At 46.3% G+C, this 16,946-nt stretch overlaps 6 protein-coding genes across 6 annotated transcripts; 1 reads left to right on the top strand and 5 right to left on the bottom strand.

The window, feature by feature from the left end:
- Nucleotides 1-872: 872 nt before the first annotated feature.
- On the bottom strand, nucleotides 873-1,058 carry N7446_003666 (uncharacterized protein; the record flags this gene model as incomplete). Its single annotated transcript, XM_058512415.1, has 1 exon — nucleotides 873-1,058. One exon carries the CDS (start codon nucleotides 1,056-1,058, stop codon nucleotides 873-875), a length of 186 nt encoding a protein of 61 aa, XP_058373744.1.
- Nucleotides 1,059-2,327: 1,269 nt separating this feature from the next.
- Nucleotides 2,328-2,672, bottom strand: N7446_003665 (uncharacterized protein; the record flags this gene model as incomplete). Its single annotated transcript, XM_058512414.1, has 3 exons — nucleotides 2,328-2,555; nucleotides 2,589-2,639; nucleotides 2,661-2,672. The coding sequence occupies 3 exons, from the start codon at nucleotides 2,670-2,672 to the stop codon at nucleotides 2,328-2,330; spliced, it is 291 nt and encodes a 96-aa protein (XP_058373743.1).
- A 925-nt stretch (nucleotides 2,673-3,597) lies between these two features.
- On the top strand, nucleotides 3,598-4,821 carry N7446_003664 (uncharacterized protein; the record flags this gene model as incomplete). The annotated part of the gene is made up of 1 exon (XM_058512413.1): nucleotides 3,598-4,821. The coding sequence occupies one exon, from the start codon at nucleotides 3,598-3,600 to the stop codon at nucleotides 4,819-4,821; it is 1,224 nt and encodes a 407-aa protein (XP_058373742.1).
- Nucleotides 4,822-4,928: 107 nt separating this feature from the next.
- Nucleotides 4,929-5,141, bottom strand: N7446_003663 (uncharacterized protein; the record flags this gene model as incomplete). Its single annotated transcript, XM_058512412.1, has 1 exon — nucleotides 4,929-5,141. One exon carries the CDS (start codon nucleotides 5,139-5,141, stop codon nucleotides 4,929-4,931), a length of 213 nt encoding a protein of 70 aa, XP_058373741.1.
- A 258-nt stretch (nucleotides 5,142-5,399) lies between these two features.
- N7446_003662 (class I SAM-dependent methyltransferase) lies at nucleotides 5,400-6,903 on the bottom strand (the record flags this gene model as incomplete). Its single annotated transcript, XM_058512411.1, has 10 exons — nucleotides 5,400-5,463; nucleotides 5,512-5,940; nucleotides 5,990-6,176; nucleotides 6,230-6,255; nucleotides 6,306-6,425; nucleotides 6,482-6,523; nucleotides 6,574-6,600; nucleotides 6,656-6,712; nucleotides 6,766-6,818; nucleotides 6,880-6,903. 10 exons carry the CDS (start codon nucleotides 6,901-6,903, stop codon nucleotides 5,400-5,402), a joined length of 1,029 nt encoding a protein of 342 aa, XP_058373740.1.
- Nucleotides 6,904-10,027: 3,124 nt separating this feature from the next.
- Nucleotides 10,028-12,211, bottom strand: N7446_003661 (putative phenol monooxygenase; the record flags this gene model as incomplete). Its single annotated transcript, XM_058512410.1, has 5 exons — nucleotides 10,028-10,413; nucleotides 10,467-10,914; nucleotides 10,975-10,997; nucleotides 11,052-11,829; nucleotides 11,879-12,211. The coding sequence occupies 5 exons, from the start codon at nucleotides 12,209-12,211 to the stop codon at nucleotides 10,028-10,030; spliced, it is 1,968 nt and encodes a 655-aa protein (XP_058373739.1).
- Between the last annotated feature and the right edge of the window lie 4,735 nt (nucleotides 12,212-16,946).

The raw sequence follows: 16,946 nt of genomic DNA, 5'->3' as shown, positions 1-16,946 counted from the left end.
CAAGTTCCATGGTTTTGGTGGGAGGTCAAAGACATGAGACTTAAAATGTATTTTAACTCGATGTGCCTCCTGGATCAAAGGATCTGAAACGGACCCCGTTGATGAAACATTATTCGAACGCAGGTACCACTACCATTGAGAAATTTCTGTGACCCACGCCTCTCTGACTATTATAGTGCAATAAAAGACACACTTTAGTACATTGTAATGTAGCTCCTGATATCGTAAGATATTTTGACGTTGTACACTTCGATGTGCTGGCCTTGGCCTGTTTTTGTGGGGCTTTTGTACACTTTGAGGCTGATAAACTGCCACATGGGCACCCTCGTATAAGTGCCGAGCCACAGTTGCTGATTTTTCTTCTCATTTTGTCGGCTTAGACCCGATGAAGAAGTCCAGAATAATAATTGAATTATGAGATGACTTCGGTGAGACAGTTGTGAATCATTCCATACGGGATTTCATCTCCTCGGGACCAAAAGACCGCGAGAAGATTTGCACTGAATGTTCCTTAGCCCACGTGAGATACTCCAATAGACGACTGGTGCACCCTCACACAGCTCATCCTACCTCATATTGGCAATTTTCAAAGTAATATATACACTCTCAGCTTCCCCGTAACATCGTCCACCATAGCCATATCCAGTCGATATATAACCAAAACAATGATGTATCTCATCTTTAAACCACACATCACCAGCTTCGTAAGAGGCAACAATAATAGTCTGCCAGTCTCCCCGCTGATCGATTGACTCCATCGCATTTGAAAGAGTCTTACGGTCAACCGCAAGAACGTTGTCTGGAGGCGAGTGGTTGGCGAACTCTCCGCATTCAAAGTATGCTATCAATCCCTGCATATCCGGTGACACCAGTCAATGTGACACATCAACCCACACGAACTGCTCATCGGTCACACCGCTGAAGAATTCCGATCGGATCTTGCGTAGCTCAGTTGGGGTCATCTTTTCCAATACGAAAATGACGCTTATGTCGAGACTGCCCGCAATATCATCAGGGATGACGATTGGCTCCCCGCCAAAGACATTCAGCTCGCACATGGCGGGATTATATTTTGTATGGGCCTCTTGGCATGTTTGGTGGAAAATGGATCTCTGGATTCCGGGCTGCGTCCGTAAAACCCTTAATTTTTTAGATGGTAGAGACTGATCTCTGGATTGCTAGCATCCGAGTTCGAGAAGTTCGAACAGCTGGCTCCTTTTGCATCGCCGATATGGTAGCCTTCTAGGCCTTCGTCAATGAAAAGTGCGAAGACCTGGCAGTTCCCTTCGTGGCAAATCTTCAGCGCTTGAAACATTCCGTACAGTTGGGCTGTGGAACATGGCTCTCGGTTTTCTGGCCGGTTGTGTATGATTATTGACAGCCGATCATCGACTCAAGGTTGACTTGTACTGCTGCTGAGATATGCACGAGAGAGATAAGAGTTGAGGTGGATGGCTCGAGGCTTAGTCCAGAGAGGTGGGATGGAAGCACGCCATTTGTTGTCTTGTACCTAGTTCAGCACCATCCAGCTATTCTAGAGCTGTAGCTGCTTACAGATTCAGCCGTTTCCTCTTTTGGCTCTGGTGTAATTCGAGTATTCTCTGATGACAGTTCGCCTTAAAGTAGCAACTCCTAGCAGCAGATTGGTACGGCCGATTGTGTGATAACCGCCGTGTGATCTACCCGGGGCTGATCATCAATAAAGTTTTGAAAGTATGAACTATAGCCTAAGATTGATCGTGGTTCCGCCACATCGCCTGTTCTAGGTTAGTTTTGTGAATGGTGTTACGAGGAACTGGATCGGAACTGTGACCCGATGATCATTGTGGGGGTGAGGAGGGAGGAGCTAGGAGAGATTTAGATACGTTGTTATGTTCATATAGCGTATTTTTAGGCGGGCGAACTTACCTCGTGGAACGGGGGAATGGCTCGGTTTCCCGCTTGCTTATATACGAAATAGCTATACCGGTATCTTAAATTATAAGGGCTGTGACATAATTTGGGAGGATAGAACAAGAATGTCCCTAGAAGAACAAAGAGAAAGTCTCGGGAAATGCGGAAAGAGAGAGACGCCGAGCATATATAAAGACCAAAGAACAAAGGGTGCAAAGGTAGGTATGAGGTTAACATGACCGAGAAGGTTAAGGTCTATGCAAGTGTGGGGAATTCGGGCATTAGCCATGTCTCTAGATAAAGGCTTGTTATGTTTAACCACAACCAATAATATTATATGATTTAAATAGAATATATATATCCTAGGGAAAGGGATATAGAGGAATAGAAAAAAACATAATATATAATAAAAAAAGGACCTAGCTGTAATTTGTCTAGAAAAGCACAGGCGAACCGAAAATGGCGGGTGGAGAACGGTGCAGCAAGTATGCCGTGTTGGAACTGCAAATGTCGGCCTGGCTCTTAGGACGACAAATGCAGATGCCAGCCGAATCGGAAGTAATGGTGACATTGACACTAATGATGTAGGCCATGGCGAAGAAAGTGGCTAGGCCGGCGCGGATCTCCGTAAAGAAGAAACTGCCTTTGCGCTCGCGAGGCTTCTATAGTCAGTCCAACTGAATAGAAATACGAACATGAGCCGAGTTTTCCAGAAGGAACCAGCGCCCGATGGGGCTGCGAGCCGCCTAGGGATTGGTTTGATGCACCCAGTTGTACATGGCGAATATCGAAAGAGAGAAGGAGAAATCTTATCCTGGTGACGGAAAGGACCGCGGGTGTTATCCATGAAGACTCTCTAAGTCCTTATCATCTCGGCGAGTGAGTCCACCGGAAGCAAAATCACTGAAAAGCTATTCATGAATGGAAGCGGACCATAGTTGTCACAGACGCCTATGAGAGGCGGAGGCTGCCGATGCCGCTGCGCCTTATCTGCTAACTGCTTGGCGGACGTTTTTGTTCACTTGGCATGATCAAAACCTTACATGAAGCTCTACCAATTTAGCAGAGCTCTAAGACTGATCAGTCGCCACAGACCCGGATAAGGCGTCAGACTCGTCCAAACCCGATACAACGCCGTAAACAAATGAAAGAAGAATATTTTCAGTAATGGATACCTTGGATATATTCCAAGGGAAAACCGGGGTAAATGAGATCACGACCACTAAAGCTTACGTGTCGCAGTTTTACATTGTTAAAGCCTTCTAAGGGTAACTTGTGCTACTATTATCTGAATCTCTAGGCTGCTTAGTAAGTGGTAAAAGCCAATCCGTAAATGCTTGCGGTCGTTATGATCCAGACAGTTCACCGGAAGATAAAAATCCATCAAATTACATGGCAGCGATATATCCTGAAATGCAATTAGACTATCATCGGAATTCGCCGATATCTGGAGCTTCGCGGTCAGCTTCGGGAAACCGAGAAGCAGACGTAGATCGGGTAAGGTACGGATTGTTATTCGGGCTAATCTAACCTTGTTTTTATGAGACTCGGGATCGCGAAGACAAGCAACGATAATCGGGCGGTACCGATGATAAGCACCGAGCAGTCAATCTACATGCCAAGCAAGGCACTGCCAGCGAATGCAATGAACACTATAAATACTCATGAAAATCGCCGACGTGAAGGATTCAAGTATTTACCACCATGGAGTCATACCTTTCAAACCTCTTCTGCGCCTTTGTGGGCGCGCTTGCTCTCGCGGTCCTCACTACAGCGAACCCGGTAGCGCTCGACGTCGGTTCATGCCAACATGCCACGACTGTCACCGCTACGGCTACGATCGCTCCAACGGCGTCTGCAAGCACAACTTCATCTCTTGCAACCGCAAGCCCGGGTACACCCCTCTCTCCAAAGGTTCTTCTTATCGCCAATACATTCGAGTTTGGCTATCTTGAGGAGTACAACTTTACGACTGTATACACCGGCGACTTGTTTGAGCAACTCTTAGCCTGCACCACCGATGGTACCGTTTGCAAGCTCGCCTGTGGACAAGAGCTAGTCTCGGCGTCGCAGATCACTTCCCTTTTGTTGATTCCCGGACTCGATCTCAGGAAGACTTACATCATTGTCACTGGTACCGGGGGCGTAAATCCCAAATATGGTACTGCCGGTGGAGCTGCTATTAGTACATTTGGAATCCAATGGGAATGGGGCAACATGTTTCTGGGGACCGACCTACCGGCCAATTTCTCAGGACAATACTTCTCTTCATATGCGCAGGATGCGCCATTCAAGTACCCTTTTACCGTTGGGACGGAGGTGTATAAGCTCAACGAGGCTCTTGTTGATCGCTTCTACAGTGTCGGTAGCAAGGTCACATACGAGGATGTTTCTGAAGCTTCGCAAAAGCTCCGGACCACTTATATTTATGATGCAGCAAAACAGGCGCCGTTCCTGGCAAGATGCGACACCGTTTCTGCACAGACATATTGGCATGGGAACGTGGCGGGGGAGAACGTTGAGTACTACTCCGCTGTTGTTACAACTGGCAAGGCACGCCCTTGCAATACCAACCAGGACGATCAAGGAAGGTTGGTAGCTCTATTTTTGGGCGCGGTCCACAAGAAGATCGACTTTGGAAGAATTTCAATGATCAAGGCTTTCAGCAATTTCGACCGACCTCCTCCCCAGTTGACGGCTTATCAATCTCGCTTTTATGTCGGAGAAGGTGCGACAGAGCCTGGTCTGAGGAATTCGTGGAAGACAATTGTGGCGGTTGTGGATGACGTGCTAGACAACTGGGAGACTATATTCGAGGCTGGCATCAAGCCAAATACATATATGGGTGATTTGAGAGAGAGACTTGGCGGAACCTCTGACTTTGGAACAACAGCCGGTGCCGCTGGTGGGTCAGTACAGGGCGCTTAGTCACTGGTTTTCTCGATGGGTGGGAATGACTTTTATTGTCTACACAATGAAGATAGCACACGCATTAATGTGAGGATAACCGATGTGGGTGGTGTCGAGTCCATCAATCAACGGATTTCGACCAGACACCGCACCGCAGCTTGGGGACGATCTGCCCATTCCTCGTCGACGGTGCTGAGATTGATACTCATTTCAACTCGCTCCGTGTCTTCCATGGGACAGATGAAGACCACATGCCATGTTGGAGGGACACGATTGTCCATTCGGGATGTTGAGTAAATATTGGGGAACAGCCATGCTGGAGGCGTCGGGTCTGCCATTTTGTGTAGTAAGCCAAAATATGTCAGAATGAATACTTCGCGGGGTTGACTCAGAGATCCACCACGATTAGGGGCCCTTTGTTCGAGGCACAAGGGTTAAGCAATATTGGTACCTCGAGCCATAAGCATGGATTGGGTTAACTAGAAAGTAGATTCTCTACAGAACGTACTTTTGCATGGTATGCTTTATATGTAGAATTAGTCTCGGCCTCAGCCCTATGTATACTAGCTTTAGTTCAGTTTCCAGTGATACTGTCCCTATTTATCCTCAATTTTAATAATAACTTCGTCTGGCATAGGCTTCCGAGCCCAAACCCGTTTTCTGGTGAAATGTCAGCATAGAACTTCAGAATATGAACTGTTCACTCACACTGTATGGTAAAGGTGGTACCGGGGATCCGTCAACTCCTTCCTCACTCGGGCCAAGTGAACATGGACCTCCTCCTTCGACCAGCTAGTCGGACTCCCAAATTTCGTGAACAGATACATTGAATACCCTTCCATGCCTGTCAACCAGTGCGCCTGATTGACAGATCCTGCCTCCTTAAGCTGCTTATCCCTGGGCCATGGCCCAACCGGCCACTTTACTTCTTCCACGTGTACATCGACAAAGCCAGACTGTTTGATCAGACTTGGAAAGCGGTGATAGAGGTCAAGAGGTCTTCTAGACTTTGCCGCAGCGGTCATCATCAATCTTTCCCAGTCTTTGAGGTGGCATTGTTCCGGCCAGCTATTATCTTCACTGTGGAACTTGTGTGATAACTCGAGCTGCTCGATCCAACCACCGGGTCGAAGATTACTATAAGCTTATCAGTGTTTGTCTTTTCATGTCTTGGGCGAGTGCATACTCGTAACATTGCTGATATAGTTGTGCATTCTCTTCAGGCGTAAAAGCGGCATCCAAAAAACGCATGTGGATGAGATCGAAGGGCTGTTGCCATGTCCAGGGTTGGAGGATGTCGTCCACCTCAAGGACGCAATTTGGCGGCATCCATTTTATCGGCGGAGGGAATAGGTCCACTCCTCGGACAGTGGCTATCAAAGTCAAACCCATGTCACAGGGCTGTGATTTCTCTCATCGGTCTTACCTGTAGGAAATAAATCTGCAACATCACTTCTCTCATATCAGCAAACAATGATTAAAGGACCGCTGTCGCAGCTCACACTACCCATGACCCCTTTCCAGTTCCGATATCGAGGACGTGTTTTAGATCTTTCCCCCCGACGGGTGATCGAAAGAGCGGGTTATCCCGGTGTGAATCCATCGTTAATGCTGTGATGTGTCTAGGTAGATTTCAGTAAGAGTTTTCGAAAGCAGGTAGGGGGTTTTGTGATAATACCCAGCTTCATATGCCTCGAACTGTTGATCATCGGAAGGAACACTGGGATTCAGTTAGACTGGCCATGATAGCCGCGGCGCTGGAATAAATACTAGGATTCCTCCCTTAAGGTCTGATATCTAAAACTATGTCAGTTGATTTTATAAGCCATGTAGGATGGTAAAAGCCGCGCACCTCCGCCCATTTTCGTAATAGCCTCGATATAGGGAGGAAGCAATAGATGTTGTTTCGCTAGCATGAGTTGTTAGTTAGGCTGGACTGCATCACGATAGCAGCAAACCAACGATTTCCAATCATCCGGAACAAAGCTTTCGTTCACAGCATATATGTCCGGATCCTGGTGCGAACATTAGCGGTCGAAAGGGGAGTAAGGGGTACAAGACGGGTCGCAAACGCACAGGCACAAGGCCTTTGTCCTTCATGTTGCAGTGCAGGGCTCTGAGGAACGATATCTCGAGCAGAAAGATGATGTTAGAAGTCGACAGGTGAAAGGAACCAATTTCAATGAAAGCCGTTAACATTCCGTAGGCAAATCAGAAAACGGGCCGAAGTGCCCCGCTAAACATTATACGCTCCAATGATGCGAATGTCGGTCGCTGCTTTTCCCTTGATAACGTCCAAGCGGGGCTGACTCAGTTTCTTCAATCAAAAGTTCTAAATTCTATCCTCCATTCGTCCATCCTGGTCTCATCTTTTGGGGATTCGTCTTACCTTCACCGTAAGTCGATCCTTAGCGTGCAACAAAGATTTCAGATAAAAATCCTTTTCACTCATAGGAAATGCAAATGTCTCATGATTTCAAACGCCAAGGGTCCTGCACCCCGCTGTGTCACACCCATTCCGACTCGGTGCAGATGAACCTTCTCGGCAGGAATACGCTATTCGACTGGATGATATTGCGGGATCAAACCCCTACCAGGTCTAGCAACACTTACGAATTCCAATATCGGTGAAACAACCACATGGCCAACAATAGAATTTTCTGCACATTCAACGGGCGTGCATTAAGTCGATCCACTAACCTAAAAGGAGGCGAACAGGGCGCTATACAATGCCACGTGGATTCTCCGCCCTACGAACCAATAATTGCCATCCCCGTCCTCTGTCCCCAGCTTTTGGTGACTCCTATTATGGTCATGCGACAGTGGAATTTTTGCCTGTATGATGTATTTGCAGGTTGCAATAATAGCAACTTCTGGCAACATGGTCATGACTAAGTAAGCCGTGGGGTTACCCTTGATCGCGTCGAAATCCATGTCGCCAGTGATTATGAAAATGAGCGTATATGCAAGACGCACCGCCAAAAGCGGAACGCACGCGGCCTCGGCCGTTATGCCCCACCGTTCCTCTTTGGGAAGGTACCCTCGGCGGAGTCCGAACGCCACAAAGACTCCTACCATGTATAGATATATCACCGCTAGCGCCGTGCTGGCTTGGCTGTATGGAGTCGGAAGGAGGGGATGTCCGACATGCATGACAGTCACCCAGCCACCAATCGAAATGCCGATGTCAATCCAGGTTAGGATTGACGGGAGGAGGAAAAGGCGTTTTCGAAGGATCGGAAGTATTCTGTTTATGGTTAGGGCCGTTTACTCAAAAATAGCGTAATGACATACGCTCCTAGTAGAATCCCCAGGAGATCAATATCATGCCCAGTGATTTGCAGACAAAATATAGCTGCCGAAGGACCACGGCTTGACAGAGTCACTGTTCATCGCGGCCAACTTGCAAATTGCACCAATCAGACGCAATAGACAGAATAATCCATTGTAAAACCACCCTATTCGGACCGTGTATTGAAGTACACAGCGAACAATGAAGAGTGGGGAGAACGCAACGATCTGAGCAATGGATATACCGGCCATGGTGATAATGGTGCAAATAAGGTTTAAGAGTTTAGCTGATTGTAGCTCAATTCGCAAATAGAAGGTTTTGCTAGTTGAAGATAGCTGAATATATTCTCGCTGCGCAACGTTACTGACAGAAAGCGGCAAACTTGAAAGGATCTTCAGGAAACAACCGAGAGCTACGATCCCCCTGGACATGGTGGATAATATTTCCTCCTTGTAAACCTAATCTGCAAATTTTACAGCTTGATCGACACTCCAGCTCGCATGTACCGTATACAGCAAGAGCCTTGGTACAAGCCAAGGACTAACTTGGTTAGGTATAGCGCGCGAGCTCTACAGACTGTTATCTAGCCGTTGAGCGAAATGTCATCTTGACTGTTGCCTGTTGCAGCATAGGTGTGCATTTTCACATCTTACGAAAAGGAATCTGATAGCTCAGCCATATATTGATCAACATCGTAATGGGTGAGTTTCTGGTATGTGGAGAACATTGCTGAGTTGATGCGTAACACAAATGACCGCAAACTCGCACTGCAAACAGAATCTGGATACTTTATTTTTTGGCTCTATCTTATGGCTGTGTCCTCCAAGATAATTATATCATGTAGCGAGAGGAACTGCATACCAAACTGAGAATGCTAAGCTGTAGATGATTCGTTGCCTGTATTCCAAGGTGTTCAATTTTTCCTAAGCTCCTCAAATCTAGTTTCCTTTAAAAAATCGGTTTGAAGAGGGGCCAACTGGTGAGTGAACCAAAAACTTAGCGACGATGTTGCTGCTTTCTTTGGAGAATTGCTCTGTGCTGAGTTCTTGGCGTCAAGGTATACGAAGCGGACCTTTAAGAGAAGTAATCTGGGCACAATTCATATCCCTCCTTGCTGGAAATCTTGCGCGCTCACACACCGTGATCTTTTATTGCACAGTTATGATATTTTTCTTTGTTTTAAAAAGAGATTTACTACGTTGGGAGGGAGGGGTTGACGGGAGAAGAAGAAAAAAAAAAAAAGATGGACCAGGGCGGGCTTGAACCACCAACCTTCATGATAATTTCCACCGAAATGGAGTATTACATAAGCATGATGCGCTCACCAATTGCGCCACAGGTCCGTCGGATGCTCCATAATTCACAATTGGTATTCCTGTATCTGAGAGTCTCCGGCCTATATGAGAAGTTTCAGAGATCCACTTAACATTTTGCACAAGGATTGTCCTTGTCCGCCTTCGACAAGAAGTTGAGGTAAAGGTCAATAACGCAGCAACAATACTGCCATTTCATATGTGGCCATAACCTTCGTTCGATATATATGATCAATAGATAGAAAGGGGAACCGACAAGTGAGAGGTGTGAAAAAGAAGGAAAAGTTTGGGAGAAATTTTACGGCTCGTGAATTTACAAAGGGTTAATTACAAACAGTGCAAACATATTTTGCCTCATCTCAGCTTTGCTTAATGTTGTGAAGGGTGTTATAATACGATCCTTGTAAGAGTAGTAGAAATATGTACTGAGTATTATATATACCTCCTATATACGAAATGAAACTTTCGTCGCTTTGCAACGGTGATACCCTTGCGTCTCAATATTTTGCGGAGATTCGTTTTTACTCAAACATCTAGCAGCAAGCATCGCAGCTTTCATATGTATGCTCTATATTCATACGACATATAACGTCGTGGGAATATATCCAACCTTTGTTACTTAGACAGTTCTAATCAGCGTCTCCAGGTAACTCTGGGCATGTTCCACATCACTCAAAGACACAATAACACCAATGTAACCATCAGGCCGGACAACTGCCACAGCACCGGCGGCAGGGTTGACACCATAAATACCATAAACATCATCCATCTCATATCCACTGTAGAATGCCATCTCAGAATGCTCTTTTACCTCCCGAGGGATGTCGTTCCACATGAATTCTCTTGACAGACGAGGATGGATAACCACTTGCTCCACGACAGATTTCGGAAATCGCGAGATAGTACCACTCAGAGCGGTAAGTGCTTTTGCTGAATGGCCCTTGGGATCTAAGAGATCCGATGACGTAAGGCATAGAATTCGGAAACGGCCAATTGAAGTGAAATCTATACAACCTAGTTAGGGCCGGACAGCTGAGATTGAGTTCTATATTACTTACCGTCTTGCAAATCCCGGCGGAATCCATCTGCATGTCGCACCAAACGCACGTTCAATAGTCTTCGTCCCGGCCGGAGATTACCAGATAGATAATCTGTGCCACTGATGGGATTTTGATCTACGTTAACACGTCGGTTAACCGTCAGATTCTCGGGATATTCAACACCGCAGCCACTGGTGAACCCATTGCCGCGGCTAAACACCTCGAGGAATTCATCATGGGTGAGACCGCCATCTTCAGCACCGATCTTGCCCGAGAACATGGATGAGAAGGCTTTGTCGAATTCGATGAGCTGATGCGCGATGGTATGTCTTTCCTGGTGATACGTGTCGAGGATTGGATCTGCTTGTCCGCTGGGGGGTGTAGGCGTGAGTCCGTTAATGGAATAGGCAAGCTTCCAGGCTAGGTTGTATGAGTCCATCATTGACACATTCATTCCTTGGCCGGCCTAGTTAAGTGATGGTCAGCAAAAGCACTATGCGCAGGCATTGTGCATATACTATCTCACCTTCGGGCTATGGGTATGACAGGCTATTTCTTCTGGTCAGCAAAAATGGTTTAGACTTCGTGCAGCTAGCCACTTACCATCTCCAACGATGAAGACGCGGTTAACACCCTTACTATCCTTGACAGAAAAGTTGTCCGTAACACGCTGCCCAATCTGATAAGCAGCCCACCAGTCAACCGCCCCATCCTTCTTAGGTCGAATATAGTACGGCTTGAACGCAGCAGCAGCATTCTCGAAAATCGTCTGCTCAGTGACCTGACTCCGGCGCGCCCGTGCATCTGCAACTGGAGGTGTGCCAGTGCCGTGTTCCGGCTGCTGATCACTATCGGGAACGACAGCCCCAGACACTTGCACATACAACCGCGTCAGATAGTCTCCAGTAGCGATACGCTCGCGCGGAATAACCATTACAGATCCCGCCGGCGAGTGGATGGCGCATCGCCGTCTGATATCTGGGAAATCAGTATCGACAACTAGGTCTACGACGCCCCAGATGTGATCGCTTGATTCGCCTTCAAGCTTCAGCCCCATGCTGCGTCGAACTGCTGAGTGCGCTCCATCTGCGCCGACCAGATATTTTGTTCGCAAGATGCGTCTCTGGCCTTCTGTCTCGATCTCTGCTACAACGGGGAATTCTGCGTCGCCATCTTCGTTGATGGTGACTTCGATAAGCTTGGTGTTTCGCTGAACACCTCGTTTGGAATAGCGTAGCAAGTCTGTCTCCAGGATACGTTCAATGCGCCCCTGGTGGATGGTAACCTCATGTGGAAATCGTGCGGGTACAGCGACATCCGGCACAATGGATGTGCGCTCAATGATTTTATCTTTGTCTTCGGATGGATTCCAGAAGGCGACCTCGGATAATGTTAGTTGAAACTCAAATGCGAGTGAATGAAAAACCTACCTGCCACATCTGACACCCTTCGCAGAGAATTTCATCTGCCAGGCCTAGAGACTTCAATGTTTCCAGTGTGCGAGGTTGAAGCCCGTCCGCCTGTCCCGACTTCAAAGTTGTGGATTTTGAATCTATACATAGCAGGGAGTCGTCGCTCAGTCCATAACGAGCCAAAAGTAAGTTCAGCATTAACCCCGCGGGGCCTGCTCCCACAACTACCACTTCATACTTCTCTGTTGTTGCTGGTGATAGCAGCGGAGTGAGGCGTGGCAACGGTGGAGCAAATGAAGGGAGAACGCGTAGCTCCCGCGACGCAGCCGAATGTTCAGTAAAGACAGGCATAGCTGTCCATTCAAGTAAGAGACAATTGGGAATCGGAGAAGTCAAGTGGTCTCCGAGGTCTTATAGTAGTCGGCAACTGAATCCTGTAATATACAATACAGGGGATAATAGCTTCATGGTGGGGTATCGAGGGGGAAAGCCGACGTTGTGGAGCGGGTTTGGCCACTCATAACGAGCAATGTGGATTGGTGAGATTCAGGTAATCAAAAGTAATCTGCCGTACACGTAACTTAGTTTGCAAAGTCACTTGATTTATTTCCGTAGGGTTGAGTGCTATTTCCGCTTCCCCGGGGATCTGCTCGTTTTAATAGGCGCCCGAAAATACCTGTTAATTATTCATCGCTTGATTGGTGGAGCGGGTCAAGGTACATTTGAGGTCCAGAATCTATGACTGCGAGAATCTCATAATGGGAGTTCAGTACGGGCAAGAAGACCTAAGGTAGATGCCTTACATGACAAGGAGTAAATTTTGGCTTTGCTTGCAGATAGATTTGTACATCAACGGTGGCTGAGAAGCGGGAATACACTTCCCCAGAAACCCTGGGTTGACCAGAGACACATTCCCTACTCGAGACATAACAACTGCAATCCGAGGCTGTCACATCAGGATCTTGGTAGATCATGGCTTAAACGCACTATATGGTCTTTCAGCTTTCTCCTTTCATGTTTGGAGAAATCGGTTCCTAAAGAAAGGGCAGTTGGAGACCTACCAAATTTCCTACACAGTCGCCCTGGCCTCTACAGCACAGGAATGTACCGCCATTGCAGGTTTGTCCCCTCTGGGAACATCCAGCTCTTGCTTCCAGGTTTGGACTCGCTTCGGCCGCTGCAAAGGCAGCCAGTACAAGCAGAGCAATGGAAAACTTCATGTTTGACGAATTGAATTGTAAGGGTTTTTATGGATTGATTTGCGAGATTTGAAAAGACAATGGTTATCGGGATTTAGGATGAGTGGTTAAGGAATTAAATATGCACTGCGGGTGACTGGTTTATATAGAACCGCTGCTATCTTGATTATTTGCCTTGGACGTGCATTATCGTCCCACTCTCAAGCATGAATGCTAGAATTCCTTAAAAATACCTTGAGAAAATTGATTGGCTATAAAATTGGGGTTACATTGCAGTAATCTGATCAGTTGACGCTGTAAGGCCCCCAAGTTGGAACAGAAGGCAGCTCGCAAGATTGCAAAATCTTCGGCTCACACAGCAGAATCTCTGGGTGGATCATTTTTAGCGAACGTTTAATGGACATCAGTGGGTGTCATTCCTACAGATTTAAACCGATGCACAGGCCTACACGAGACGTTGGGGCGGAAACTTCATTGGCACACTCGGTAATTTCATAGCAAGTGCGATGGGCTGAGAAGCTGTTATCTAGACACTATGACCAAGAATCGAAAACCTATAAATTGGAAGCATTCTATCACCAGTAATGCTTCAGAATCAATCCTCACTTCCCCAAATCCTCAACCATAACTTCTTATCAAAACCACAAATCCGACCAACCATTCAAAATGCGTTTCTACATGGTGACCATTGCAACTTTCATTGGCCTGGCACTTGCCTCGCCTGTCGAGGTTGACAAGAGAGTGGTGGGTTATTTCCCTTAAACGGGAAATGGCGAAGCTAACATACCTGCACCCACAGCCAACCAACAATTGTTTCACCCTTTGCAGAATCAACGGTGGAGTAGGTATTTTGCTTGCGTAACTTTAACTTTTGGCTAACAATATCAATCATAATAGAGTGGAGAGGAGTGTCTGAAGAAATGCGCTGGAAACTAAGAGCCAGCGCAATTTCAAAGAAGAGAGGACAATTCCCCGTTGGTAGCCAAGATGGGTCTTACACCTGATATTGACCAATCGAGTTGGCGATTTGTTTTATGAACACGCGCGTATGGATCCAGAGATTTTGGAGAGTTGGTAGACGAATCTATTTCGCTGGTGATTATGACTGATAGTATCAATTCACATTCGGTGGTTATTTAAATTTTCTGCAGTAGAGGTCAGCTGTACTGCACATGTATTCTAGGTGGTCTAAATTGGTTCTTCTCTAAGAAGATCATCTCTATTGTTCCCTTTTTTGCCTGAAACTTTCCAGTTACACAGTATTCTTGATTTGGGATCCAATCCATTCCGCTGGCTCACGCATGCTGTTGTCATCTGTTAGCTACAAGACACATTAGACCAAATGGTACGTAAAGGAAACCCAGGGTTACATGCGTTGCGCAGCCTTCCTCGCGGGACGGGGCGGAATATACGGGAGATCGACACGTCCGTCTGCGTGACTGGGCAACCTTTTTACCTGAGAAATGTCGGGAAACAATATTTCATACGAACCCAACCTCCAAGCTTCTTGGCATATGCATAAAGCTACTAAGCACTGTATTCATATGCAATCTGGGTTCTATTTCTAAAACAGAAGTATGCGGCGCTGGTGTTAAGATAATTTGCCTGTTAGTCTAGATACCCTCAAATTTGACTTTTGCCCACGTTTGACTCCTAGAGCGTCTCAGATCAGAACTAGGGTAAAATATATTACCAGAAAGGAGCCGGAGAAGAGTAAGCACTCTTCATTTGTGCCGACGCGAAAGATATTAATACTTACTTTTGGTTCCCCTCAATTGAAGCTACATGGCGAGGCGCTACTAAGAAACATGCATCTGTGGCTTGAAGCACGGACTTTCCTCTGGCCCCGTTCTAACTAAGGAGGACTCTTATCAGGCCACCTACCTTAGCCGCCGAGCGACATTGGGAACATACTTCGCCTAGTCAAGTTTTCTAGTTCCCCGCGTCTCAAATTTTGTACTTCACGCCGTGCAGAAAAAAGTCAGCGGTGTGATTTATAGCTGCGTAGTACCATCTTACTGCTTCATATTCTATTTAGCTATAATCCATGTGAGGGTTAATTAGGAACTAATAGGGACACATCCTCTATGGTGCTACAAGTCGCAGGTACAGCGTAGTTCTTACGGATGAATGGGGCCTTGTAGTTTGATGTCCGGGTGGCTATAGAAGGCTGAATCTTGGCGAATCTTAACCAATCCCGGAACTCTGCGTTTGGGGGATCGACAAGCTGTAAGGGGTCAGCCGCAAGGGATTATCGCCGTCTCACCAACGGCGCGTGGTTCATAATTCCCGTTTTGTACAACCTGCATATCTCATTAGCCAATATCGAACAATCCTTTGATCCGAGACTAGTAAAAAGGAAATTCCAATTGCTCGACTCTACGCAACCCTTGGTCTTGGCTAAAAACAGCTCACAACGGACTGATAAAATTGAACCAATTCTAGAGTGTTCAATGGTGATCAGGCACCCCGCCGCCAGTATACCCTGGTTGCCTACATGATGACTGTGCCAAGGTCAAGAAACGAAGATTGGTAGTACAGCGTCGGACTCAGAGAAAGCACCGGTGTGACAGTCTTTATCGAAAGTTGTGAGTGGGAGGAAAATTTATAAATGCAACATTCGATTCTGGTGTAAGAATATATTTCTAATCTCAACTTCGCCAATCCAATTTAAAATCTCATATCGAAACTCAAGCTTAATCATGAAGTTTATATCCGTCTCAGTCGCTATTGTCCTCTCGCTCATTACTTTTGTAGCAGCATCTCCTGCTCCTGCTCCTGCACCCGCTGAGATCGTGAAGAGGTGTGAGGTTTTCCACTGTCGCGAGGCAAATCCGTCCGCTTGCTGTTCCGACAAGTTCGGATATTGCAACACGGATACTGCCGAATGCCACTGTGGAAAGGACTGCTTCTAAGAAGTGAAGGTAGGTCGATGAGCAGTATACATATAATGGACTCTGAGATTGACAAGGTATCCTCTAGCAACTCAGCTGTTCAAGCAGTGAACAATAGATCAGCTTGATACAAATGCCAAGAGACAGGTCTTTGATATTGAATGAATTTTCATGATTCCATATTACACGTGGCTTTGTGGAAATTAGAAACGACTATGTGGTTGGATCAGCAACACACGGTTTCTGAGATCTAGGTTATTGAGAGAGGTAATGTCGGACCAGCACGTTCAGTTATTTCCCTTGGCATATATATTCTGCTATTGGCAAGCTATACAACCACTTGGAATTTTCATCATCTTTTCGCAGTAAAGTAGACTATTGGACTACATATCCAACATCCTTGACTAGTAAAGCCGCCAGAGATGACTGAAGCACATTTGGATATGAAAAGCTCCAAACAAGTTGTAATACATTACCTAAATTTCCAGATTGCACATAGAACTAGGAGGGTAATATTTTCTCCTGGTACAAATGGCATAAGCCCTTGTGGGAAAGATTTAACCGCGGCCAGGCTCTCTTGGAGACGTCAAATGATACTAGCTTAAGCGACAATCACAGGAAGAGTCTATAAAATCAAACGATATCCTGCTAAACAGGTACTTCATATTGTGTAGAAAGCATCGACAAGGTTCAGACGAATGTCTGAAAACCGTTACGCATATTAGGAACACTGCCCGTCATAGCTTGGACGGTGCCATTTCCTGTCTTCGAAATGCTAAAGGATATCAAAGTGAACAGTCCATGATGTATATCGCTCTACAGCTAACTAAGGCTATCAATATTGTGACTGGCCAATGAAGTGACAATTCTGACTGCTAAGTCCATGCTCCTATGCCCAAATGACTTATATCGTTTAACGATGCAAATGCATATGAACCATAATATCTAAATACTATGAGTGGCTTCGGGGCATATTGCTCCGGATATTCCTCG

This window comes from Penicillium canescens (assembly GCF_028828765.1).
Source record: "Penicillium canescens strain IBT 15451 chromosome Unknown utg000003l_segment0_segment0, whole genome shotgun sequence".
Classification (NCBI taxonomy): Eukaryota; Fungi; Ascomycota; class Eurotiomycetes; order Eurotiales; family Aspergillaceae; genus Penicillium; species Penicillium canescens.
This window is presented reverse-complemented; position numbering and strand designations above follow the sequence as displayed.